Here is a 23,853-nt window from a genome sequence, read left to right on the forward strand (position 1 = left end):
GGGGCTCACGTAGTTCCAGGGAAGGCTGACCCGTGGCTGAGGCTAAGGAGAGCCTTGGGGAGAGCCTTGGGGGGCGCGGTGGGATCCGTCCCAGAAGAGGGGCGCGGCAGTCACGAGGGTGCTTTTGCAGAGCGGGTTTGGTACGAGAGGGTTAGAGGTCAACGCAGCTGTCCCCAAGGGTGACTCTTCTCCCAACTCTCTAGGAATCTCCGCCTTCCTCAAGAATGCCTGGGCGAAGGAGCCGGTGCTGGTGGTGTCCTTCTCTGTCTGGGGCCTCGGTGAGTGCCCCAGGCTCGAATGTGCATCATTGGCCCTGAGGTCACCGTTAGTCTACAGTACACCTTGCATCCCCTTACCTGTCCTATCCTCACCCCCTACCCGCACACCTGCCCAAGAGGTGCACACTCAACCCTGCTTGTACTTGGACGTTTCTCGGGGAAGTCTGACTTAACGCAAATCTCTCAGCAAACCTCCCTGGCGAAGAGCCTCCAGTGGGACAGGGCTGTTCACACTTCAGGTGCACCGAAGCCTCCAAGCCCCCGGGGATAGGGGTGTGACTTGTTAAGCAAATTCTAATTCTGATGGTCTGGGGAGGGGGTTGAGCCTTGGGATTTGGCAGTCATCACAGCCCCACAGTTGTCAGTATCGCTGGCCTGGAGTGTAATAATGACCGTTCCTAGAACCCACACCAGCCACCCACTACCCTGACTTTCAAAGACCTGGAATGCTCTAACGTGTGTGTTTTTAATGTAGCTTATATGTTGAAATAATGAGTTGAGGTATACCGTGATTCGTTTACATTTAAAGTTCCATTTGTTTATTTACCTGTGTGTGGGTGTGTGATTCCCACCAGTTGTGTGACTCCCAACACCAGTTGGATGGGGGTGGAGGTCAGAGGACAACTTAACTGGAGTCTGTTCTCTCCTTCCACTCTTGAGTCCTAGGAATTGAACTCAAGTGGTCAGTCTTCGCAGCAGGTACTTTTACCTGCAGAGGCCTCTCACAACTCCAAGCTTAAATACTTCCTATACCTGATCTTATTTGTAGTTTTCTGATTATTATTATTAGGGGAACACACAATTTATTTAGCCCAATCTGGCCTCAGACTCTCAGCATTCTGCCTTGGCTTCGAATGTGTTGATATTGCAGGCTTGAGCCGCCACACGTGCATACCTTTTTAAAAAAAAGTGTGTATGTACATCTAAATGAGGGTGTTTTGTTTGTTTGGTTGGTTTTTCGGGGCAAGATTTCTCTGTGTAGTCCTGGAACTCACTTTGTAGACCAGGCTGGCCTCGAACTCAGAGATCCGAGTGCCTGTCTCCCAAGTGCTGGGATTACAGGCGTGCGCCACCATGCCTGGTTTAGGAGCAGGAGTTAAGGGTAGTTGTGGGCTACCTGACATGGCTGCTGGGAATTGAACTCAAGTCTTCTGGACAGTCAGCAGGTGCTTTTAAACGATGAACCATCTCTCCAGACCTGCACCTTTAAAAATTAATTTATGTATATGCTTCTATACGCTTCGTGTATGAGTCTCATAAACACTGGCTGCGTTTGCTGGATGCTCTAGTGCTGCAGTTAAAAGTTCCAGGAAGTTGTGAGCTGTCTAACCTAGGTGTTAGGAGACAAACTCTGCAGAGGCAACAAGTGTTCCTAACTATGGAGCCATCTCCAGCCCCTTAACATGTGTTCTTGAGTGAAATTACATGTGGCTGTTACCTTGTATCAGCAAAACACTGGCCTATCACATTCCTTTTACACACTCGCCTCCATTTCTGAGGACTCTTGGCTATAGCCCACATGGGCTAATACAAAAGTTAAGAATCTGTGACCAGCCGGGTGGTGGTGGCTCACGCCTTTAATCGCAGCACTCTGGAGGCAGAGGCAGGCGGGTCGCTGTGAGTTCGAGGCCAGCCTCGTCTACAAAGTGAGTCCAGGACAGCCAAGGCTACACAGAAACCTTGTCTCAAAAACCAAATAAAGAATCTGTGACCAAGCTGGGTGTGGTGGTACACACCTGTAATCATAGCACTCAGGAGGCAGAGGCAGGTGGATCTCTGTGAGTTGGAGGCCAGCCCGGTCTACAAAGTGAGTCTAGGACAGCCAAGGCTACACTGAGAAACCCTGTCTGGAAAAACAAAAACAAACAAAAATCTATGACCAGCTTTTAGACCTCATGTATTCCCAAGTACCAGGCTCCAATTTCTGCTGTTTTACATCTTTTGGGGATGGTGTAGAGCGTTGAGGGACCCACCAAAGGGCCGTCTTGGTTGTGCTGGTCCATCCTGCTCCCCTTTGCCAGGGCTCAGTTGCCATCTCTCCCCCACCTCTGGACTGCTACTTCATCCTTGGCTCTCACATTACGTCTTATTCCACAGCTATAATTATGCCCATGATCAGCCCCTACACCAAGTATGCAGAAATGATCAACCGGGCCACACCCTACAACTACCCAGGTGAGCAGGGGCCCCTGTGCTGTGGGGACGGGTGGACAGCTGCATTTGAATGTTCTCTGTGTACTTTTAACGTAACGTGCTTTGAGCTTCTCTCTGTATCTCCCTCAATGGCCTGTGTCTTTGCCTCTGCTGAATCTCTGGCCCTCTCCTTTCTCATGCTCTCTGAATATGGAGCCAGACCGGGTGTTCTATACGGAACCCTGGAGATGTGCTGGTCTCAGTGGCTTGTCCTTCTGTTGTCACAGTGCCTGTGCGAGATGATGGGAACATGCCCGATATCCCCAGCCACCCCCAGGACCCTCAGGGCCCAAGCTTGGAATGGCTGAAGAACCTGTGAATACTCTTGCTGATGGAAGAGGCCCCTTCCCTGCTGCCCTCCAATAAAAAATGTGAAAACCAACCCCATCATCTTGTCTTTTGTTGCTTTGAGACGAGGAAGTCTCACTGTATGTGCAGCCCAGGCTGACCCGGAATCCAGTTTGTAGCCAGCATGGCCTCAGACTTATGGCAGTCTTCCTGCCTCGGCCTCCAACCCCGAGACCTGAGTGTCATCGGGGGTGGGAGCAATAACAGCAGCCCAGACCAGCGTGCATGGGGAGTCTGTTTATTGGGGGGAAGGGGTTAGTCAAAGGGTGGGCTGGCTAGGGTAGGGGTAGGCTAGCAGTTTGTCAGGCCCTCGAGAAACCCAACTTGAATCCAAGGCCTCATCTGCTTCAAAGCCAAAGTCTTCCTCAACCTTGATCTGTAACGATAAGGAAGGAGATATGAATGGATATGGAGACACAGAGACCCCATTCCACCTGTGGGCACTGGCTTCCCAGGTCACACACAGTCGCTCAGAGCGAGCAACCCTCCCTCCTCTTCCTCTGTTCCCATAGCTTGTCAGTTTCTTCTTCAAGCTCTGGCCTGTTTTCCCACCTCCTCTTCCCCATCCCCCTTGACCTCAATCCCGTGTTGCCGCTTTGCCCAGCCCTCCCCAGGCCCCGGGGACCGCAGAGCCCAGCCCAGGATTCTCACCACGCCTTGGCCCCAGCCCTCGGCTCCCACCTGCACTGGGGCCAGTTCTGGAGTCAACGAAGCCCCCACCCGTGGTGCCCGCCGCCTCTTGCGCCCACTGGGCCCCTCGCCAGGGGCTGGGCTGCTGGAGTCAAGGGGTGCAGGTGTCCTTTGGGGTGGGGAAAGTCCCTCTTTGTCTGGAGGCTCGTTCTCAGCATTGCCTGGGGTGGGGACATCTGTGCCTTGGCTGCCGTCATCCTGGTAAGATGCAAAATGAAGGCAGTTAAAAGACTTTCCTAGGGCGCTGGAGAGATGGCTCAGAGGTTAAGAATGCTGTCTGTTCTTCCAAAGGACCTGAGTTCAATTCCCAGCAACCACATGGTGGCTCACAACCATCTATACTGAGATCTGGTGCCCTCTTCTGGCAGGGATGTGTACATGCAGGCAGAGCACTGTATACATAATAATCTTAAAAAAAAAAAAAAAAAAAAAAAAAAAAAGACTTTCCTAAACTGGGCGTGGTGGCACACACCTTTAATCCCAGCACCTGGGAGGCAGAGGCAGGCAGATGTCTGTGAGTTCGAGGCCAGCCTGGTCTACAAAGCGAGTCCAGGACAGCCAAGGCTGTGCAGAGAGACCCTGTCTCAAAATCCCCCCCCCCCCCCCCCCCCCGCCAAGAAAAAAAACCAAAACAAAACAAACTTTCCTGGATTCCCGGTTCTCCCAACCTGCTTGGAGACCAGAGCTCACCTCCAACACGATGGTGAACTGGCTATCCCGGTAGTCATCCCCGTAGGAGTCCAGCACCCTCATGAGGAACCTGTGTGGACAGAGAAGCAACCACTGGGCTATATCTTCTTGGGGAGGGAAGTAAAAGATGGTCAAGCCCAGGTCTCCCTGTACTTCAATCTAAAGTTGTCCCAAGCAAAAGGTTTTGGATTTAGGCGTCTGATCCCAAGTCTCCCACAGTGAATGACAGGTGACGTCCTTGGCTGGGCTGGGTGCCCTGATGGCACATTCTGGTAAACACTCAACATTGAGTTCTGATTTTGTTGTTGGTAATGGCTGAATTCAGGGCCTGCGCCAGAGTCCCAAATATTCTTAACTTTTTTTTTTTTTTTTTTGAGACAGGGTTTCTCTGTGTAGCCTTGGATGTCCTGAAGCTGATGTGTAGACCAGGCTGGCCCCAAACTCACAGATAACAGCCTGCCTCAGCTTCCTAAGTGCTAGGATTAAAGGTGTATGTCACTATGTCGGGATTCAAACTTTTTTGTTTCTTTTTGGTTTCTCAAGACACGGTTTCTCTGTGTGGTTCTGTGGTCCTGGCTGTCCGGGAACTCTCTTTGTAGACCCAGCTGGCCTTGAACTCAGAGATCTGCCTGCCTCTGCCTCCCAAGTGATAGGATTAAAGGCGCCCACCACCACTGTCCAGCTTGTCTGTCTTATGGGGAACAGACTTGTGAGGGAGCAGGATGTTTATCCCCTTAGAAGTCAAACCACTTTGTGGGGGAGCTTGGATGTTGCCAGCTGAAAACATCCTAGTAGAGACTCTGAGAAGATATATATATATGCCCAAAATGAGAGGCTTGGGAGAGAGGACTTGGGATTGTTTTGGCTGTTGATTGCAACACTTCAAGAGACACTCCTAAAGAGAACTGCTCCAGGGAAGGCGTCAAGGCTTTAGCCTCCAGCTGAGGATTCAGGTTCCAGCAGCAACTTTAGTGGGATTGCTGGTTTGTGGAGGTCCTGCCTGCTGACTATGCCAGGAGAACTGTTCCTCAGAACTGATATCCTTAAGGTTTCATTACTGTGTTCTTTAATCTCCTTTTCCTACTGTTTGGGTTAGGGTTGTAAGGGAGGTAGGCTCATTTAATTAAGTTAATAATAAAATTGAGCTTGGGCTGGAGAGATGGCTCAGCAGCTAAGAGCACTGTCTGCTCGTCCAGAGGTCTTGAGTTCAATTCCCAGCAACCACAAGGTGGCTCATGACCATCTATACTGAGATCTGGTGCCCTCTTCTGGCCTGCAGGTATACATACAGGTAGAGCACTCATACATAAAATAATAAATAAATCTTTGAAGAAAAAAAAAAAAAAAAGGAAGCCGGGCGTGGTGGCGCACGCCTTTAATCCCAGCACTCGGGAGGCAGAGGCAGGTGGACCGCTGTGAGTTCGAGGCCAGCCTGGTCTACAAAGCGGGTCCAGGACAGCCAAGGCCACACAGAGAAACCCTGTCTCAAAAAACCAAAAAAAAAAAAAAAAGGAAAAAAGAAAATTGAGCTTTCGACTTGAGTTTATAACAAGATCTCCAGTGACAGGTATGGCATGTGGTCCAGAGGCCCTGTGAGAATGTGGCTGCAGGAGCTCAGCACCATGAGTCTTATGAGGAGGAGTTCCTCCATCTTGGATGGTTAATTTCTCGGCTTCATGTTTATCTACAGAGGCCAATCATCTCCTATGGTCAAGTCCTCTGATCCTACCCAGGAGTGAGCATAGCCATAATCCCAGCATTCGGGAGGACTGTCAGGTTGAGGCAGCCCCGCAATACACAGGGAAAGCTTGTCTTTCAAACCAAGACAAAGGGTCTGTGGAGATGGCTTAGCACTTGGTGCTCCATCCCAAGGAACCAACTGCCCACAGCAGGTGGTTCACAAGCGCCTCTGACTGTAGCTTTAAGGCTCTCTTCTGGTCTCTGCCCACATATGTACCTATGTGGGTAGAAACACAAAAGATTAAAACAAACAAACAAAGCCGGGCGTGGTGGCACACGCCTTCAATCCCAGCACTCGGGAGGCAGAGGCAGGCGGATCACTGTGAGTTCGAGGCCAGCCTGGTCTACAAAGCGAGTTCAGGACAGCCAAGGCTACACAGAGAAACCCTGTCTCAAAAAACAAAAACAAACAAACAAACAAAAAACCCCAAACAAACAGCCAGCTGGGTGTGGTGGTGCAGGCCTGTAATCCCAGCACTCAGGGAGGCAGAGGCAGGTGGGTCTCTGTGAGTTCGAGGCCAGCCTGGTCTCTATAGAGCAGTCCAGGACAGCCACTGCTACACAGAGAAACCCTGTCTCGAAAAACAAAACAAAAACGAACAGCCTGGAGCTGGACGTGGTGGTGCACGCCTTTAATCCCAGCACTTGGGAGGCAGAGGCAGGTGGGTCTCTGTGAGTTTGAGGCCAGCCTGGTCTACAAAGTGAGTCCAGAATGGTCAAGGCTACACAGAGAAACCCTGTCTCGAAAAACTAAAAAAACAAAACAAAACGAAACAAAAAACCCAAAACCAACCAACCAACAAACAAAAATCGAACAGCCTGGTATGGTGGCACACATCTTTAATCCCAGCACTTAGGAGACAGGGGCAGGCAGATCTCCCAATTGGAGGCTATTCTGGCTACAGACTGAGTTCCAGGACAGCCAGGGCCACACAGAGAAACCCTGTTTCCCTGTTTTGAAAAACCAAGTGAGGCCGGGGGATGGTGGCACACGTCTTTAATCCCAGCTCTTGGAAGGCAGAGGCAGGCGGATCGCTGTGAGTTCCAGGCCAGCCTGGTCTACAGAGTGAATCAAGGCCACACAGAGAAACCCTGTCTCAAAAAAACAAAAATTTAAAAAAAAAAAAAAAAAAAGGAAAAACAAAATGAAATAAGAGCTGGAGGGATGGGTGCATGCTGCTCTTCCTGAGGACCTGAGTTCAGGTCTCAGCCACCCTCACTGAGTGGCTCACAACCACATATACAACTCCAGCTCCAGGGGATCTGATGTCCCCTTCTGGCATCTGTATCCACATGCACACGTGTACACAGACACACATATAACAAAAAATGAACAGCAAACCTTGGTTCGCTCTCCAGTACCACATAAAACTGGACACAGCTTTTGGGAGGACACAGCTCAGAGACACAGCAGAGGCTCTGGGCTGCTGCTGCCTTCCTGCCATCCTCTCTACTTACAGGGAGCAAACACTCCGTCTCCCCTTTACCCCAGTCCCAGCTCCTCTCCCCCTTGATCTCATTGGGTCCTAATCTCTAGCTTTGTCCCTGTGCCTTCTAACGGCCAGGAAGACGAGAGATGGCAGGAAGGGCGAGAGCTGGTGGCAGCACGTGGGAGCGCAGAGCATGCGGAACGGTACCTGCGCTCCTGCTGGAGCCTCCGGGTTATCCTTTGCACCTGATGGAGCCTGTTCAAGACTCGTTCATTCACCTGCAGGAAAGGAAGGCAGAAGAAATGGCAAGGGTTTGAGTGAGCAAAGTTCTCAAAGGCTCTGGCGTTTGAATATTTGTTTCCCAGTTTCTGACACTATTTGGGGAGGTCTAGGCGTGGCCGTACTGGAGGAACTAGTCACTGGGGGGCAGCCACTGAGATTTCAAAAGCCTCACACCATCCCCAGCACTGTTTCTCTGCTTCATGCTTGCTGTTCAAGATGTGAGCTCTCGGCTTCCTAACGCCTCTGCTCCACCATTATGGACTTGAACCCTCTGGAAACCTAAGCCAAAAGTAACTTTGTTTTTTTGTTTGTCTTTCCAAGATAGGGTTTCTCTGTGCAGCCCTAGCTGTCCTGGAACTCTCTCTGTAGACTAGGCTAGCCTTCAGTTCATAGAGATCCACCTGCCTCTGCCTCCCAAGCGCTGGGATTAATAACCATCCCCCCCCCCCTCAAGACAGGGTTTCTCTTATAGTCCTGACTCTCCTGGACTCCACTCTGTAGACCTGGCTGGCCTTGGCCTTGAATTCACAGAGATCCACCTGCCTCTGCCTCCCGAGTGCTGGGATTACAGGTGTGTGCCACCACGCCCGGCATAAACTTTTTCTTTTTTCTCGAGACAGGGTGTCTCTGTGTAGCCTTGGCTGTCCTGGGCTTGCTTTGTAGACCAGGCTGGCCTCGAACTCACGTTGATCCACCTCCCTCTGCCTCCCGAGTGCTGGGATTATAGGCATGCGCCACCATGCCCGGCTAGACCAAGCAAATCGTAAAAAAGAAAGCATTTAACTGGGGCTTTGTTTATAGTTTATAGTCCACAATCATCATGGTGGAAAGCAGACAGGCATGGCTCTGGAGCACTGGCTGAGAGCTTTACATCCTGACCTGATCCGCAGGTGGGACAAAGAGACTGGGCGTGGCATGGGCTTTCGAAACCTCAAAGCCCACCCCGACACACCTTCTCTGACAAAGTCACACTTTATAATCCTCCCCAAATAGTTCACCAACTGGGGATAGCATGCCAACATGTGGTGCTATGAGGGCCGTCCCCATTCAAGCACTATACCCTCATGGGCTCAAGGCTTCAAAGCACGGCCCTCAGCTGTGGGGAGGACACCAGTGACTAGCCCCAGGCCTCTGAAGGCCAGCCGCAGCCTGCGGTTCCCGCCTCCCTCTCCGCTTCCTGGTACACGATGATGCTAAAGGCCTCTGCCACTTGTTCCTGCTCACACAGACTGAGCCACTCCACCAAGCCACGATGGACTGAAACTATGAACCAGAATAAATCGTTCCTCTCTGAAGCTGCTTCTGCTGGAGCCAGGCACGATGGCAGGTGCCTAGTCATCCCAGTCCTCCGGGAGGCAGAGGCAGGTGGGTCTCTGCGAGTTTGAGGCCAGCCTGGTTCTACAAAGTGAGCCCAGGACAGCCAGGGCTACACTGTGAAACCCTGTCGTAAAAAAACCAAAAATGAGGGCCGGGTGTGGTGGCGCACGCCTTTAATCCCAGCACTGGGGAGGCAGAGGCAGGTGGATTGCTGTGAGTTCGAGGCCAGCCCAGGACAGCCAGGGATACATAGCGAAACCTCGCCATAAAAAAAAAAAAAAAAAGAAAACAAAGCCGGGTATGGTGGCATGGCGCACGCCTTTAATCCCAGCATTGGGGAGGCAGGAGGCCAGCCTGGTCTACAAAGTGAGTCCAGGATGGCCAAGGCTACACAGAGAAACCCTGTCTCGAATAACAAAACAAAACAAAAACAAACAAAAAAAGAGGCAGAGTAGGTAAACCTGGGGGTGCCTCAGGTGAGAGGCAGGGGATCTACCTGGCCGTGATGAATGAGACATTAGAGTCACCTGTGGCTCACCAGAGGGCAGAACAGGTGTCTGATGGTATGGTTGACTTTTCAAGTTGACAAGGCCTAAAACTCACCCAAGAGACAAGACTCTACGCCTGTCGTCTGTGGGTGTCTCTAGATTGATTTGAGGCAGGAAGACCCCCTCTACATGTGCACAGCACCATTCATTCCATGGGCTGGCATCATATCTCTCTCCCTCTCTCTCTCTCTCTCTCTGCATATCCTCAAACTCCGAGCCAAAGCAAGCCTTTCCTCAAGTTGCTTTTGTCTGCTATTTTGTCAGAACGTGACAAGTGATGAGTGTACCGATGGTCTGGAAGAGAACACTCTGGGTAGCTGGCACAGAATTAGACCTATGGATCTGTTCATTTGTTGACATACAAGAGGAAACGGAAAGCGGAGGAATGGGGGGCGGGAGGGGGGCGGGGAAGGTGGAGGTGGAGGCAGTTTAGGCCAGAGGACCCCCAAATGAGAATCCACACTCACCTACCTGTTCGATCTCCCGGCAGCGCCGACCTAGCGCCTGGTACTTTCTTCGATTTAGTTCCCGTTGGCGACGCCTGCGACCCCGGGCTGCCTCTTCCTCTTCATCCCGCTCTCGGAGTCCTGAACCACCCAGACCACCGGAAACAAACTCCACTTCTGTCTCTAGCTCACTTTCTAGGATGTGGCCACCAAACAGGGGAGGCAGAGCCAGCTCTGAGCCTGGTGGCGCTGAGAACTCTTCAAAGCCCACGGCTGCCATGGTCCTGTAAGGCCAAGAGGTTTCAGGCACCCTGCATTCGGGCTCTCCAGTGAGTTCTCAGACGCTCGGGTCCAGACACCACAACCCCTCCCTCACACCCAGGAGCCCAGACTCCAGCCCTCCTCTCATTCCAGGGGTCCATGCTCCCCCCCCATTACACCCAAGATTCAGACCCTAGCCTCCTCCTTCAGACCGCAGATCCCACACTCCAATCCCGTTTCTCCCAGATCCACGAGGGCACACAAACTCTTGGTCTTCTCTCCTAGGATGCTCCGTTACAGCTCCGGCACCCACAAAAAAGACTCTAAAAGAAAGGACCCTCACAAACTACAATCTCCATCATCTCCGAGAGCACTACGGCCGATCGTTGCACATCTCGCAGCCGTGTTTTCAGATTCCCCGTTTACACAAAGCTCATCAACTCACCCTTCTCTCTGTTCCAGCTCCATTTCTCTAGTCAGGCGACTCCTCAAGCCTCAGAGAGGTGGAGCCGAGCAGAAAACTACCTGTCCCATCAGGCCTTGCGACAAAAAATACCCTTCGTGCCTTCTGGGAATTGTAGTTTCCCGCCTCGCTTTAGTTTGCACCGGACTCCAATTTGGTTGAAGCTTGAAGCCCTTGGTTTTATATCTAGCGCCTCTACCGACCGTCTACGTTGTCATCGTCTTTAGTCCTGTCTCGTCGCCGTGTGTTGGAGTCAAAGCGATTCTTCGCTTAACAGGCTCAATCCACGATGTGGTATGCGCTCGCCGGCCCCGCTCACCAGCTCTTCCTGTTGCCAGCCAGCGAGGCAGCTGCTAATAAAGTTGTTTTCTAAACGCTGCCGGAAATGTCGCAAAGTGACCAATCAAAATACAGATTTATCAGCGCCGACCAGAACGTCATTAAAGAGCGCCCACAGCTCTGGGGAAGCGGATTTCTTAGAAACGAACGTGAGAGGATCCAAGCGGTGAGTGAGATGGAAAAGAGAGGGCGGGAAGCCAAGCTACTGGGTCTGGAAGAGCAAGTGTAGTGGCCGATTTAAATCATAGCCTAAGCAATAATAAACGCACGAAGGGCCTTAGAACCAATATTCAGGGCATATGTGGATCACAACATAACTTACTTTAGGCTGCAATAGGGCATTTGGGCCAGACAGATGGAATATGAGCGCTGAAGGCAGGGCGAGGGGAAAGAGCCTGGTTAGGCAAAGGGAAATGGATGCTCAGAGACCCAGAGGTGTGGAAAAAAGTTGCCAGGTCAAGTGACAGGTACTTGGGCACGTGTGCTGTGTTCCTTGTGGGTAGGAACTGGAGATGTCCTCCATAAACAAAACAAACTGTGGGCCCCGCATGCTGCTGCTGCTGCTGCTGCTGTTGTTTTTTGTTTTTCGAGACAGGGTTTCTCTGTGTAGCCTTGGCTGTCCTGGACTCACTTTGTAGATCAGGCTAGCCTCGAACTCACAGAGATCCGCCTGCCTCTGCCTCCCGAGTGCTGGGATTAAAGACATGCGCCACCACCGCCCGGCTGACCCTGCATGCTGTTCCCGGAGCTGATGAAGAAGAAAGTTCGGGGGATTGGGAAGGAGGTGCTCCTTCTGGTACTGTGAAGGGACAGAGTCGAGGTGCGGTATTAGGGAGCCCCATTTTCACTTTCCCGTAGGCCTTGGGATGTCTCTGGCCGATGAACTCTTGGCTGACCTTGAGGAGGCAGCAGAAGAGGAGGAAGGAGGAAGCTATGGAGAAGAGGAGGAGGAGCCAGCGATTGAGGATGTACAGGAGGAGACACAGCTGGATCTTTCTGGGGATTCAGTCAAGAGCATTGCCAAGCTATGGGATAGCAAGATGGTGAGGCGATGCCCTGCTGGTCCCGGGAGGAGGAGTGGTGGTAGGAACAGCGCTGCTTCTTTCCGAGAGTCCTGCTTTCTGACTGTGCTCTCCTCCATCAGTTCGCCGAGATCATGATGAAGATTGAGGAATATATCAGCAAGCAAGCCAAAGCTTCAGAAGGTGCCTCCTCGCCCTCACTTTCCTCTGTCCGTTCTCCCTCTTCGGCTTTCCCCCAGAGCACTCCCTTTCTTTTCCGGGCCAGTCACCAACCCTCTGAAAACAACAACCCCAGGCATGTTGATGTGTGTTTATGATCTCACCACTTGGGAGGCTGAGGCAGGAGGTGCATGAATGAGTTCAAGTCCAGCCTGGGCTACACAGTGTGAGGTTGGGGTCAGTGTGGGTAAAACCTGGCTCAAAAATACATGCATGCCTGGAGTTGGAGAGATGGTTAAGAGCATCTGATGCTCTTCCAGAGGACTTGGGTTTGGTTCTCAGCATCCATGTGGCGTCGCTCATAACTATCCGTCAGTCCAGCTCTTGGGGGATCTGATACCTTCTTCTGGTCTCTCGGGTATTACACATACATCAGGCAAAACACAGATGAAATAAACACTTTTTTTTTTTTTCAAAAGAAAGTGAGACAACACCTATTTTTTTTTTAAAAGGAAGCCAGGTGTGGTGGTGCACGCCTTTAATCCCAGCACTTGGAAGGCAGAGGCAGATCACTGCAAGTTCTAGGACAGCCAGGGCTACACAGAGAAACCTTGTCTCGAAAAACAAAAACAAAAAAAAAAAAAAAGAAGAAAAGGAAATATGTACATATTATACTGTAAAACTGATAAAGCCCTTTGGTTTTATAGTTGGGATTTATCTTTGTGATCCCTGAACTATAAGGTTTTTTTTTCCACATGCACACACCATATATGTATGTGTGTGTATGTGTATATATGTATGTACGTGTATTTTTAAACATGGAGACAAGTTGTCACTCTGTCACCCTGACTAGGTAGCCTACGGTGGCCTTGAACTCTCAACCATCACTCTTTTTCAGCCTCCTGAGTGTGAGGTTATAGGCAGAAGCAACATGCCCAGTCTACAGTCCTCACAGAAGGGACTGGCTGTCCCTGCATTGGGTGAGGGAAGAAGCACCACCCCAATTGGAGTTTGCTTACTTGTGATAACTCTGGGGAAGGAGCAAGGTCTTTCCCGAGTCACTGTGAGTGCCAAGAGTCTCAGAAAGGTCACAACTTCTACAGGACTCCCAAGTGTCAGGCTGAGAAACTTCTTGCTCCATAAAGCCAAAGAGAGTCACAGAAAGTGACATTTCCTGATGTCCTGTCTGATGAGTCAGACCTCCTGAGGTCAGGGATCTATCTAGTGGGGGACATGGATACAGAGCATGTCTAGTGGAGGTGGCCGAGAAGACATCTCATTCTTCTAAAAGGGGAGGGAAGTGTCTTCACCATTTTCTAAGTTTTAATGACTTACAGGGACATCTGAGGCCGTATTATTCAATGCCAATATAATTGTCTATGCATAGAGTGGGGTTTCTGGAAAGAGACTTAAGGAAGGAATGTTCCAGGGAGATGGAACAGTACTTGTGAAGGCCAGGAGAAGTGAAGGAGCCTTGGGTGCCCAGTGGCTGAGAGGATGAGGCAGGAAAGCAGAAAGGATGTGCGGTGGAGCTGATGAGTCAGTGGGTCTCCCTGGAGTGACTCCTGTGCTGTGCCCACCAAGGCTGTGGGTCCTTGTTCAGTCTCCATCTATATGAGAGACCTTGAGTGCCCCTCTGAGGATCTTGCTCATTAGCCTCAGGGCATTAAAAAAAAAAGTATGTGTTTATTATGTATACAGTGTTCTGCCTGCATGTACACTCTCAGGCCAGAAGAGGGCACCAGATTTCATTATAGATGGTTATCAGCCACCATGTGGATGCTGGGAGTTGAACTCAGGACCTTTGGAAGAGCAGTCAGTGCTCTTAACCTCTGAGCCATCTCTCCAGCCCTAGCCTCAGGGCTTTGGAGAACCACAGGAGGGCTTCGTTTTGGAGCAAGATGAGGTCAAGACCGTATTGGCCCAGAGGATGGACTGCAGGAGAAAGTTGAGAGCAGGAAGGAGGATCCTGGGGAGGATTGCAAGCCCGTGATGCGTGCTTCAGCCCCATACTTAGCCCCTCAGCCCCTCTTTTCTGATTCCATGCAGCCTGAGCCCTAATCCCCATTTCTGTGACTTAAGTGGTGAGTGTCCCTTCCCCATCCACACTCTTTCTTCTCCGTAGTGATGGGACCAGTGGAGGCAGCCCCTGAGTACCGAGTCATTGTGGATGCCAACAACCTGACTGTGGAGATAGAAAACGAGCTGAGTGAGTGGTGGGAAGTGCCATGGAGACACCTGTGCTTGTCCTGTGCTCTTCGCTCTGTACTTGTGACCTAAAGGAAGGAACAGGCATGAACCTGGACCTCTTTCCTTTGCCTTTGTTGGGCAAAAATACTGCCCTGACTAGGTTCACCTTCCATAACAGACTAATTTATATAAAGAGGAACTGCATTCTCCTTCATCAAAGTCTGAGTAAGCAGAGCAGGTCTGCAGACACCCCTTGACCCCCTCTGCCACCTGCTTCCTGCGGCAGGGTGACTGTGTCACCTCCAAGTCCCTACCAGCAAATGTGGAGGGAAGATAAGGCGTGGTTGTTTCCTTCAGGCTGTGATCTGGAAGTTGAAAGTGCATTTCAGCTCACATCCTGTAGCCCTCTGCACCTGCACAGCGCACTGGGGACAGCTCGGAAATGCAAATTTCCTGCTGGCTTCTGTGCACCAACCCATGATCTAGGGGTGTCTACTAGAGAGGTGGGAGTGGGTATTAGGGACAGCAGCGGAGTCTGCCTCCCTCTCAGTGGATACCTGCCCTCCCTGTCCCATGTAGACATTATCCATAAGTTCATCCGGGATAAGTACTCGAAGAGATTCCCTGAGCTAGAGTCCTTGGTCCCCAACGCTCTGGATTACATCCGCACAGTCAAGGTGAGTGACGAGGAGCCTCGGGTCTAGAAATAACGGAGAAGCATGAATAGGGCCCAGTGGCTAGGACAGATGCTGGGAAGGATGTCTAACTCACATCTCTTGCTTCTCTCCTCCCCTTGGTTTTGCGGGAGGGTCATCACTGGCCTGGCCCTTGCCTCTGGCTGCAGTTGGAGCTGGTGTCCTTTGAGCTGGCATCTGAAGGGTGGCCTGGGCAAAGGCCACAGCTGAATAAGAGCTAAGACCCTGACTGGGAACAAGCAAGGAGGAAGTGAGAGGGGCCGGGAGGGGAGCTTGGAGAGGTCAGAAAGGTCAGAGGCCATTAGACACTGAACGTTTCGGCTCCTCTGGAAGAAGTGATGGGAGCAGGCGAAGGTGAAAGAGCAAACAGGGTCCTGCCTCTGTCCGAGAGATCAGGATGGCAGCAGAGGAAGTGTCTCTAAAAGAGTGTGCTCTTGAAGGCTTCCTTAGTGTAGCACGTCTTCCTTGGAGGCCACCTTGCCCAGGTTCCACTTCTGGGTCAACAGAGCAGAGCAGGCAGCACTGCTGCTTTAAGCAGTGAAGTTTTAAAACTGTAAAAGGCGAGAGAGGTCTCCAGTATCTGGACCTAAGCCTTCCCAGCTTCCTCCAGGGGAGACCTATGCTAGTGTTGGAGCAGAAGAGCTTCTAGCATCTTCTGGGGTCACTGTAATTTCTCTCTCTCCTTTCCACCCCAGGAGCTGGGCAACAGCCTGGACAAATGTAAGAACAACGAGAACCTCCAGCAGATCCTGACCAATGCTACCATCATGGTGGTCAGTGTCACCGCCTCCACCACCCAGGGGTATGTATGCCCTACAGGAAGATGCTGCGAGCCTACCGTGGGAGACCAGAAAGGGCAGAACGGGGTCATGGTCAGGGTGGTGCTGGCTGAGAACTACGGCCCCTCAGCTGATAGACTTTGGGATAGCCCCAGGGACACACAGGCGTCCACAGCTGAGAGGGTGGTGGCGCTGAACACCAGTCAGAAACATACCTAGCAGAACTTGGGGTGTCCGCCCCCCACCCTCGCCTACTCCAGCTGTCACCTGCTCCACCACTCAGGCAGCAGCTGTCGGATGAGGAGCTAGAGCGGCTGGAGGAGGCCTGTGACATGGCCCTGGAGCTGAATGCCTCCAAGCACCGCATCTATGAGTATGTGGAGTCCCGGATGTCCTTCATCGCACCCAACTTGTCCATCATCATTGGTGCATCCACAGCTGCCAAGATCATGGGTGAGGTCCCAGCTGGGTCCCGTGGGTTCCGTGGGCTGGGTCTATTGATAGGTTAGATTACCGTAGGAAAGCAGGGTTTGGTCTTAGGAGCTCTGTTATGTTGTCCCCTGAAGACTAAGGTCATCCAGCTGGGCACGCACATAACAGAAGCAGAGCAAACCGTTCTAGGTTGAGCTGGCTCAAGCAGGTTGCACAAACGGCTGGTTAGCATCTTCCCTGCCAACAGGTCCCTTTTATATCCTAGGGCAGTCACACAGTACTAAAATCAGCTCTCTAACTCTCAGGCTATCCTGCCAGATGGGGCAGCAAATCCTGCCATGTGCTATGCTCCTCCTCCCAGAAGGTCCTGTAGCCAGAGCCCTTCTCTTCCTTGCAGAAAGGTGCTCACAAAAGACATATGGGGAAGCCACCATCTTTGCTCACTTAGCCTCAGTCTTTGTGTCCCACGGGCCAGGATGCTTATACTCCTAAGGCTGCTGTTTCAGAGTTGATAAGTCTGAGACCAAGGTGCAGTCAGGCCTCTGCTTGCCTCAGATACATATGCTGTGCCTTCAGGCAGCCATGCCACTGTATCTGTATCCTAATTTCCTTTTCTTAGAAGACTGCCAGTCAGGTGGGTTCGCGATCCATATCACTGTACCTTACCTTAGCCATCTCCTTAAAGAATCTGTGTCCTGGGCCAAAAAAGTGGCTCAGCGGGTAAAAGTACGTGCCACCCAAGCTCGACAAGCTGAGTGTGATCCCCAAAACCCACATCAAGGGGGAGAGAGCTGAGTCCCATGAGTATCTTCTGGTCTCCGTGTACATACCTACTCACATAAAAATAGTAAAAATAGACCCAGAGGTGGTGGTGTACACGTGTAATCCCAGCACTCGGGAGGCAGAGGCAGAGGCAGGCGGATCGCTGTGAGTTCGAGGCTAGCCTGGTCTACATAATGAGCACAGGACAGCCAAGGCTACACAGAGAGACCCTGTCTCAGAAAAACCAAAAAGAAAAAAAAAAATTTACTCCCCACCTTAGGAAAAATAAAGATCCTATGCACTGCTAGATGCAGTGGCTCAGACCAGTAATCCTAGTATTTGGAAGGCTGAGGCAGGAGGTTGCTTGGAGTTTGAGGCCAGCCTCAGCTACAGACAGGAATATTTTTTCAAACCAGCCAACAAATGAAGATGCAAGGTTGTCTTAGTCACTGTTCTATGCTGTGAAGAGACACCGCGATTAAGGCAACTCTTCCAAAAGAAAGCATTTAACTGGGGGCTCGCTTCCTCTTTTAGAGGCTTAAGCCATTGTCCTCATGGCAGGGAGCATGGCAGTGGATGCTATATCCTGATCCATAGCAGAGAGAGAGAAGAGAGATATTGGGTCTGGCCTGGGCTTTTGAAACCTCAAAACCCACCCTCAGTGACACACTTTTTCCAACATGGCCACACCTCGTAATCCTTCCTGGTGACTAAGCATTCTAACGTATTAGCCTTTGGGGGGACAGTCTTATTCAAACCACAAAGGTACACATGAGCTCCCGGCTGTGAGCCCTCTGTTCTTCTGATCTCACCTCTTGTTGTAGGTGTGGCCGGAGGCTTGACCAACCTCTCCAAGATGCCTGCCTGCAACATCATGCTGCTGGGAGCCCAGCGCAAGACACTGTCTGGCTTCTCCTCTACCTCAGTGCTGCCCCACACTGGCTATATCTACCACAGTGACATCGTGCAGTCTCTGCCCCCAGTGAGTGCTTTACCTTGTCCCCCACCCCTATACCCCTACCCCCAGCCCCATGCCTTATCTGGCTAGCCTGACAGTAGCTCTCAGGCACCTGGAGGATGAGGCAGCAATGGGTTGGAAGAGCAAGGTCACCATTCTGGGGCCACCACTTGGTCATGAGGATGGTGGCGTGGCTGGAACCGGGGGGCCTTGCAATTGGGTGGCTAGAGTAATACCCCCCAAGAGGCTGTTAGTAGATGAGCCCACAGGTGTGTGGCCTACCTCCCAGGGTCTAGGGAGTGGCACGGCTGGCCCTAGGTGAGAAGGGACTATTGTGAGGGCTATTCCCTTTGCCTCTAGAGGTTCAGTTTCTTCTCCCCTTTCCACTGCCCCAGGATCTCCGGCGGAAGGCAGCCCGGCTAGTCGCTGCCAAGTGTACACTGGCAGCTCGCGTAGACAGCTTCCATGAAAGCACAGAAGGGAAGGTGAGAGGACAGGAATGTGTCGCTAGGGATTGGGGTCTTTTCATGGGAAGAGGCTACTTCAGAGAGCTCTGCCGACTAGCAGAGTGTGTGCATTGTGTGTGTGTGTGTGTCTGCAACCCCCACAGGAATGTGTCACTAGGGATTGGGGTCTTTTCATGGGAAGAGGCTACTTCAGAGAGCTCTGCTGACTAGCAGAGTGTGTGCATTGTGTGTGTGTGTGTGTGTCTGCAACCCCCACTGAGGTCATCACCTTCTCGCCTCTGTGCTCAGTTGCGTACAGCAAAGCTATGACAAGTCGCCGTAGATGGAGTGGCTTCATGTAAGAGGTTGCTGGGCCTGGTAGATGTCTGTAACGTCAGTACTCGGGAGGCAGAAGCAGGAAGATCACTAGTGTGAGGCAGCCTGTCTTTGAAAAAGAAGGAAAAAAAAAGCACAGGGCTGGAGTTATGGCTCAGTCAGCTAAGTTCTTCCATGCAGGTGTGAGGACTTGAGTGCAATTTCCAACACTCAGGTGGAAAAACAAAAACCAGGCACAGTGGTACATGCCTTAGCCCCAGTGCTGGGAAGGTGGAGGCAGGAGAGTATCTGGAGCTTGTGGGCCGGTCAACCAAATTAACAAGCTCAGATTCAGTTAGATTCAGTGTCTCAGAAAATTAGCTCAGGAAGCGGGTGGTGGCAGCGCATGCCTTTAATTCCAGCACTTGGGAGGCTAAGCAAGGCAAGCTGTCTGTGAGTTCAGGTCCAGCTTGGTCTACAGAGAGTTCTAGGACAGCCAGGAATCCCTGTCTCGAAATTTAAAAACAAACAACCAAGCAAATAAGTAAAGAAATAAGGTGAGGAGTGAATGTAGAAGCCATGTGATACCAGTCTTGGGCCTTGTATGTGTATACACAAACAGTCTCTCTCACTGGACTAGCATCAGGGTTTTAGTTGGGCTGTTCCCGTTTGTAGGCTCCTGGGAAGGAATGTTCCTGCCCCTGTCAGCACCAGAGGCCACTGGCCAAGGCAGCGTCTCCAGCCTCTCTGCTCTGCTGGTTTGGGGCCCCTTGTAAGCTACTGAGCTCACACTGACCATGCAAGGTACTGTCCCTTCTCAGTCATTAACAGAGATCTCTGCCGTGTGAACTTTAGTTACAGATTCTAGAGGCTAGGACACTTGACCCCAAAGCCAGATCTTTGTGTTGGAGGGGCCAGTGTTCTGCCCTCCACAGCAGGACCTGTCCTCTGCTAGCAGGGCCATGATTCCAGAGTACCTTCTATTTTCCTGGGTTGTCTAAAGAAGTACTGAGTCACTGATGTGCATTGCTCTGCTAGAAACTCCATCACAGCCCAGGTCAGGAGTTCAGTCTCTGTTTTGTTTTTGCCGCTGTTTTAAACAAGGCGGTATAGCAGGGAATTACACAGATGTCAGATGCCTGCCTCCATAGCTTTTGTTTATTGTTTGTTTGCCTTTGGGTACTGCTGGGATTGAACCTAGGACGCTACACATACTAGATAAGTTATCTACCACTGAGCTACACCCTTAGCTCACTGCTGCTGCCGACCCGCCCCAACCCATTTTGAGACAGGTCTTATCTTTAGTCCAGGAAAAGCTTGAAGGATTTTTGATCCTCCTGGCCCAGCATCCCACATAGCTAGGATTGAAGGGTGGTGTGTCACACGGTGTCAATTAGGCAGTGGGCCCAAAAAGTCTATAGTGGTCCAGCAGTGCTGTGTGTGTGCCAGGAACAGTAAGGGGAATTGTTGGGTGAGGAAGCTCAGATTCCGACTCAGCTAGGATGTGAAGAAGAGCTTTGAGGCCTTTTTTGTTGTTGTTGTTGTTGTTGTTTGAGACAGAGTTTCTCTGTGTAGCCTTGGCTGCCCTAGACTCAATTTGTAGACTGGGCTGGTCCCAAGCTCACAATGATCCTCCTGCCTCTGCCTCCCGAGTGCTGGGATTAAAGGCGTGCGCCACCACGCCCAGTTTGAGGACGGTTTAATATGGGCCTGAGTAGAGTTCCAGCCAATCATGTGGATACCTGTGCTGTCCACTTTGAAGAGTGCTCCAAACAGGAAGTAGTAAGTGCAGAGAACCTGAGGCTAGAGTTCAGTAAACCCCGGCAGGGAGAGGGGCCTGCTGCACCCAGGGACAGGCAGGGTGTCACCTGTGGGGCCTCTGGCTTCTGTGGAGGCACTGAGAAGCAATCCAGCTGCGATCTCTTCTAAGAGGCCAGGGGGAACCTGTGGTGTACGAGTGAAACAGCGGGGATGACGTGCTGTCTGCTGCATGGGGGACACGGAGTCTGCCTGGCGGTTATCCAGAGGTACCAAGCTTGGGTGTGAGAGCGGAACCTGAGCTACAAGTTCAAGGGGCACCAGGCACTGAGAACTCACAGGATACCATCCCTGGCCCAAGGAGGAAGAACATGTCTTGGGTTGGGCACACTGTCCGGTGGACAGATACCCAATAGATGGGTTGATAGACGTGTGGCTGAGGGGACAGTCTGCACGCTGGTCACAGCTTCTCAACTCCCTGCTAGGTGGGCTATGAACTAAAGGATGAGATTGAGCGCAAGTTTGACAAGTGGCAGGAGCCACCGCCCGTGAAGCAGGTGAAGCCGCTGCCTGCACCCCTCGACGGGCAGCGGAAGAAGCGAGGGGGCCGGAGGTAAGGCGTTGGAGTGGGCTTGAAGTTTGGAAGGGGGGGTGTAGAAGGAGGCTGGTATCTTCCCAGCCAACTCCTTACATCCTGTTGACCCCCACCTGCCCTAGGTACCGCAAGATGAAGGAACGGCTAGGGCTGACGGAGATCCGGAAGCAGGCCAACCGCATGAGCTTTGGAGAGGTCAGGCTCACTGCGCAGTAGCAGTAGGACCCCGAAGGGTCTTCTGTCTGCACATCCTGCTGCTGTCCCTCTTCTGTAACCCTAGATCTCCCCCAGCCTCCTCCGTCCTGCCTAGCCTTGCCTCTCAAACCACCTTCTCCACAGCGACCTTGGTGGCTCTGAGCCGGCTGCCCTCCCACTGAGCTCCCCAGGCTGCACCTCCATCTGGCCATCATCTAGGTGGTCCTGAGAGAATCCACTCAGGTGCCACCTCAGTAGTGCAGCTCGTCTCAATTCTTGGCAGCCTAGTCTGAATGTAGGGGAAAACAGCCACTGTCTATTCAGGCCAGGACCCAGGTCTTCACAGGGTTCCCACCTATACCCACACAGAGTTAGGCTGGGCTCTTACAGGGTCACTTAGTGCAAGTCAGTCTTCTGGCTGAGTGGGTGCCCACGAGACTGGCTGATTGGAGACTCCCTGGGTTTTCGGGGGGGGGGGTCTAGCTGAATGTAGCCAGCTTCTTAGCGAGTCACTCCCATCTCCCTAGATTGAGGAGGATGCCTATCAAGAAGACCTAGGCTTTAGCCTGGGCCACTTGGGCAAATCTGGCAGTGGGCGTGTGCGGCAGACGCAGGTGAATGAGGCTACCAAGGCCAGGATCTCCAAGACACTGCAGGTATGGACTGGGCCCACGGGAACGGGAGGCAGGTAGGACATGAAGGTCTGTGAGCCCGGATCACACCCTCCCCCTTTTCCTACAGCGGACCTTACAGAAACAGAGTGTGGTGTATGGCGGGAAGTCGACAATCCGTGACCGCTCCTCAGGGACGGCCTCCAGTGTGGCCTTCACTCCACTCCAGGTATCACGTCCTGTCCTACCAGGCATGGCCCTGTTGACCCAGTAAGCACATGAAGAGCTTAGGCATCCCCAGCCACAACCTAAGTGCCAACAGTGGGCAGTGACAGCTATGACAAGCTCAGACCAACTTTGGAACCGGGCCTGGGACTCTATATCCATGGGATCAGATACTCTCTGGGCTTCCCAGTCTTTGCTTTGAGATAGCCCTGTAGTCAGTAATATCCAGGTGGGCTTAAGTGTCACACCAGCCCAGTAGCACTGAGCAGTGTGAAGGGAATGGCTCAGGTTACTCACCACTGAGTGTGTTACTCACCACAAGTGTGTCCGATAATGTCACAGGAGCTGAAGAGCTCCCTAGCTTAGCAGAGTGCCCACTGAGCACCTGCCTACCATGTTCCAGGCTCAGGCATGGAGACAAAAGAGGCAAGCTTTGCTTTTTTGTGGGAGGGGAGGTCATGGATTGGAGAAGACAGATGAATGAGTCAAATGCACAGTGTATTACAAGGCCATAGGTACCAGGGAGAAGCAAGAGTGAGGCGCTGGGGCCAGGGAAAGCCCAGCAAGAGGATTGGAAACACTCACTATAGTGCTGGCATTATCATCGCTGTGATGGTGTGGGATTTACAGGAAACTGACTGGCCTTGTCCCTCTGGGACTCAGTTTCCTCATCTAGAACCAGACAGGAGTGGTGATTTTTAGCATCCCCCGAGGAAGCTAACTGTCCTGATATCCAAGCCCTGCTCCCAGACCACTTGTTCAAAATCTTCCAACCTGAGGAAGACTCCAGGCACTGTAAACAGTTCCAGGTCCACAAGAGTGTCCAGGAGACTCTGACATGTGTGGTTTTCCTACAAAGAGGGAGGCCTGAGCCTCCCTACCTCACCGGTCACCCTCTTCCTTCCCATGCCAGGGTCTGGAGATTGTGAACCCACAAGCAGCCGAGAAGAAGGTGGCAGAGGCCAACCAGAAGTACTTCTCCAGCATGGCCGAGTTCCTCAAGGTCAAGGGTGAGAAAAGCGGCACCATGTCCACCTGAAGGGGTACACACCCCAGGTGGCCACCCACCGGAAGGACATGGAGGACTGGAGCTTCTGATGTGACAGACATCCAGCCAGGAAGTTGTGGTGGCGGCAGCCTGCCACGCTCTGTCCTTGGCCCAAGGCCACAGCATCCAAGGAAAAGGATGAAGAGCCTTGGCCTGCCTTCCTGGCCCCCATGCTCTTGCCCCACATGGGCAGAAAGGTCTTCCTCACACTCATCTTTTTTACTTACCCGGGGAAAGCAAGTGCTTTTTTAGAAGGAGTACATTTAGAAGGAGTACAATTAAATACACGGTATCAGGCTCTGACCAGAGGGTGTGATTATTTATGAAAGACGCAGAGAAGTCAGAGCTGTGGGGCTTCCAGTCCAAGTAGCATGCACCCAGCTCTCTTCTGCTCTTGCCTTGGAATCTAACAGGAGAAGAACCTGGTCTATTTCTGACACCCCCTCCCCCCAGTCCCCTGAGAACATCAGCATCATGGCCAAACAGGATGGCCACCACAAGGCTCCAGGGCCCAACAAGGCCCACAGGATCATTGTTGTCCCTCAGGCTAGAAGCCTCCTTGGTCTAAGGTACATCCACACTGTGAATCACCTAACGGGCCTGGGAAGTGTGTGCAGAAAGCATCCAGCACTGGGTTC

General features: G+C 52.0%; 3 protein-coding genes across 6 annotated transcripts in view; 2 read left to right on the forward strand and 1 right to left on the reverse strand.

Moving 5' to 3' along the window:
• Window positions 1–23,853, forward strand: part of Ndufa3 (NADH:ubiquinone oxidoreductase subunit A3) — a 331,527-nt gene that overhangs the window by 49 nt on the left and 307,625 nt on the right. For all 3 annotated transcript variants that reach the window (XM_051162267.1, XM_051162266.1, XM_051162265.1), the window contains exons 2-4: window positions 204–278; window positions 2,376–2,453; window positions 2,699–2,841. In XM_051162267.1, the coding sequence (XP_051018224.1) occupies window positions 204–278; window positions 2,376–2,453; window positions 2,699–2,790 (245 nt within the window). In that variant the 3' untranslated portion in view covers window positions 2,791–2,841. The remainder of the gene's footprint in view (window positions 1–203; window positions 279–2,375; window positions 2,454–2,698; window positions 2,842–23,853) is intronic.
• On the reverse strand, window positions 3,068–10,989 carry Tfpt (TCF3 fusion partner). 2 transcript variants are annotated; one of them, XM_051162255.1, is made up of 6 exons: window positions 10,669–10,989; window positions 9,988–10,246; window positions 7,577–7,647; window positions 4,200–4,269; window positions 3,501–3,707; window positions 3,068–3,195 (listed from the first exon to the last, which is right to left on the reverse strand). In XM_051162255.1, the coding sequence occupies exons 1-6, from the start codon at window positions 10,689–10,691 to the stop codon at window positions 3,079–3,081; spliced, it is 747 nt and encodes a 248-aa protein (XP_051018212.1). In that variant the 5' UTR covers window positions 10,692–10,989; the 3' UTR covers window positions 3,068–3,078. The 2 variants fall into 2 exon arrangements, with proteins under 2 accessions (XP_051018212.1, XP_051018211.1); XM_051162254.1 differs by having other exon boundaries at window positions 3,471–3,707.
• Prpf31 (pre-mRNA processing factor 31) lies at window positions 11,116–23,479 on the forward strand. The gene is made up of 14 exons (XM_051162250.1): window positions 11,116–11,191; window positions 11,884–12,068; window positions 12,170–12,230; window positions 14,332–14,415; window positions 14,976–15,073; window positions 15,787–15,893; window positions 16,154–16,323; window positions 17,889–18,046; window positions 18,418–18,507; window positions 21,027–21,154; window positions 21,259–21,331; window positions 21,859–21,987; window positions 22,073–22,171; window positions 23,081–23,479. Exons 2-14 carry the CDS (start codon window positions 11,892–11,894, stop codon window positions 23,204–23,206), a joined length of 1,500 nt encoding a protein of 499 aa, XP_051018207.1. The 5' UTR covers window positions 11,116–11,191; window positions 11,884–11,891; the 3' UTR covers window positions 23,207–23,479.

Source organism: Acomys russatus, chromosome 19 (genome assembly GCF_903995435.1).
Source record: "Acomys russatus chromosome 19, mAcoRus1.1, whole genome shotgun sequence".
NCBI lineage: Eukaryota > Metazoa > Chordata > Mammalia > Rodentia > Muridae > Acomys > Acomys russatus.

What these genes read in the sequence shown, in the direction of transcription:
- Prpf31 (XM_051162250.1), top strand. Translation starts at nt 11,892, where the DNA reads ATGTCTCTGGCCGATGAACTCTTGGCTGACCTTGAGGAGGCAGCAGAA. An exon ending in ATTACATCCGCACAGTCAAG is followed by an intron (nt 15,074 to 15,786) that starts GTGAGTGACGAG and finishes TTTCCACCCCAG; the next exon opens with GAGCTGGGCAACAGCCTGGA. An exon ending in AAGAAGCGAGGGGGCCGGAG is followed by an intron (nt 21,155 to 21,258) that starts GTAAGGCGTTGG and finishes CACCTGCCCTAG; the next exon opens with GTACCGCAAGATGAAGGAAC.
- Tfpt (XM_051162254.1), bottom strand. Translation starts at nt 10,691, where the DNA reads ATGGAGCTGGAACAGAGAGAAGG. An exon ending in GCTGCCGGGAGATCGAACAG is followed by an intron (nt 7,648 to 9,987) that starts GTAGGTGAGTGT and finishes CCTTTCCTGCAG; the next exon opens with GTGAATGAACGAGTCTTGAA. An exon ending in AGGGCTGGGGCCAAGGCGTG is followed by an intron (nt 3,196 to 3,470) that starts GTGAGAATCCTG and finishes TTATCGTTACAG; the next exon opens with ATCAAGGTTGAGGAAGACTT.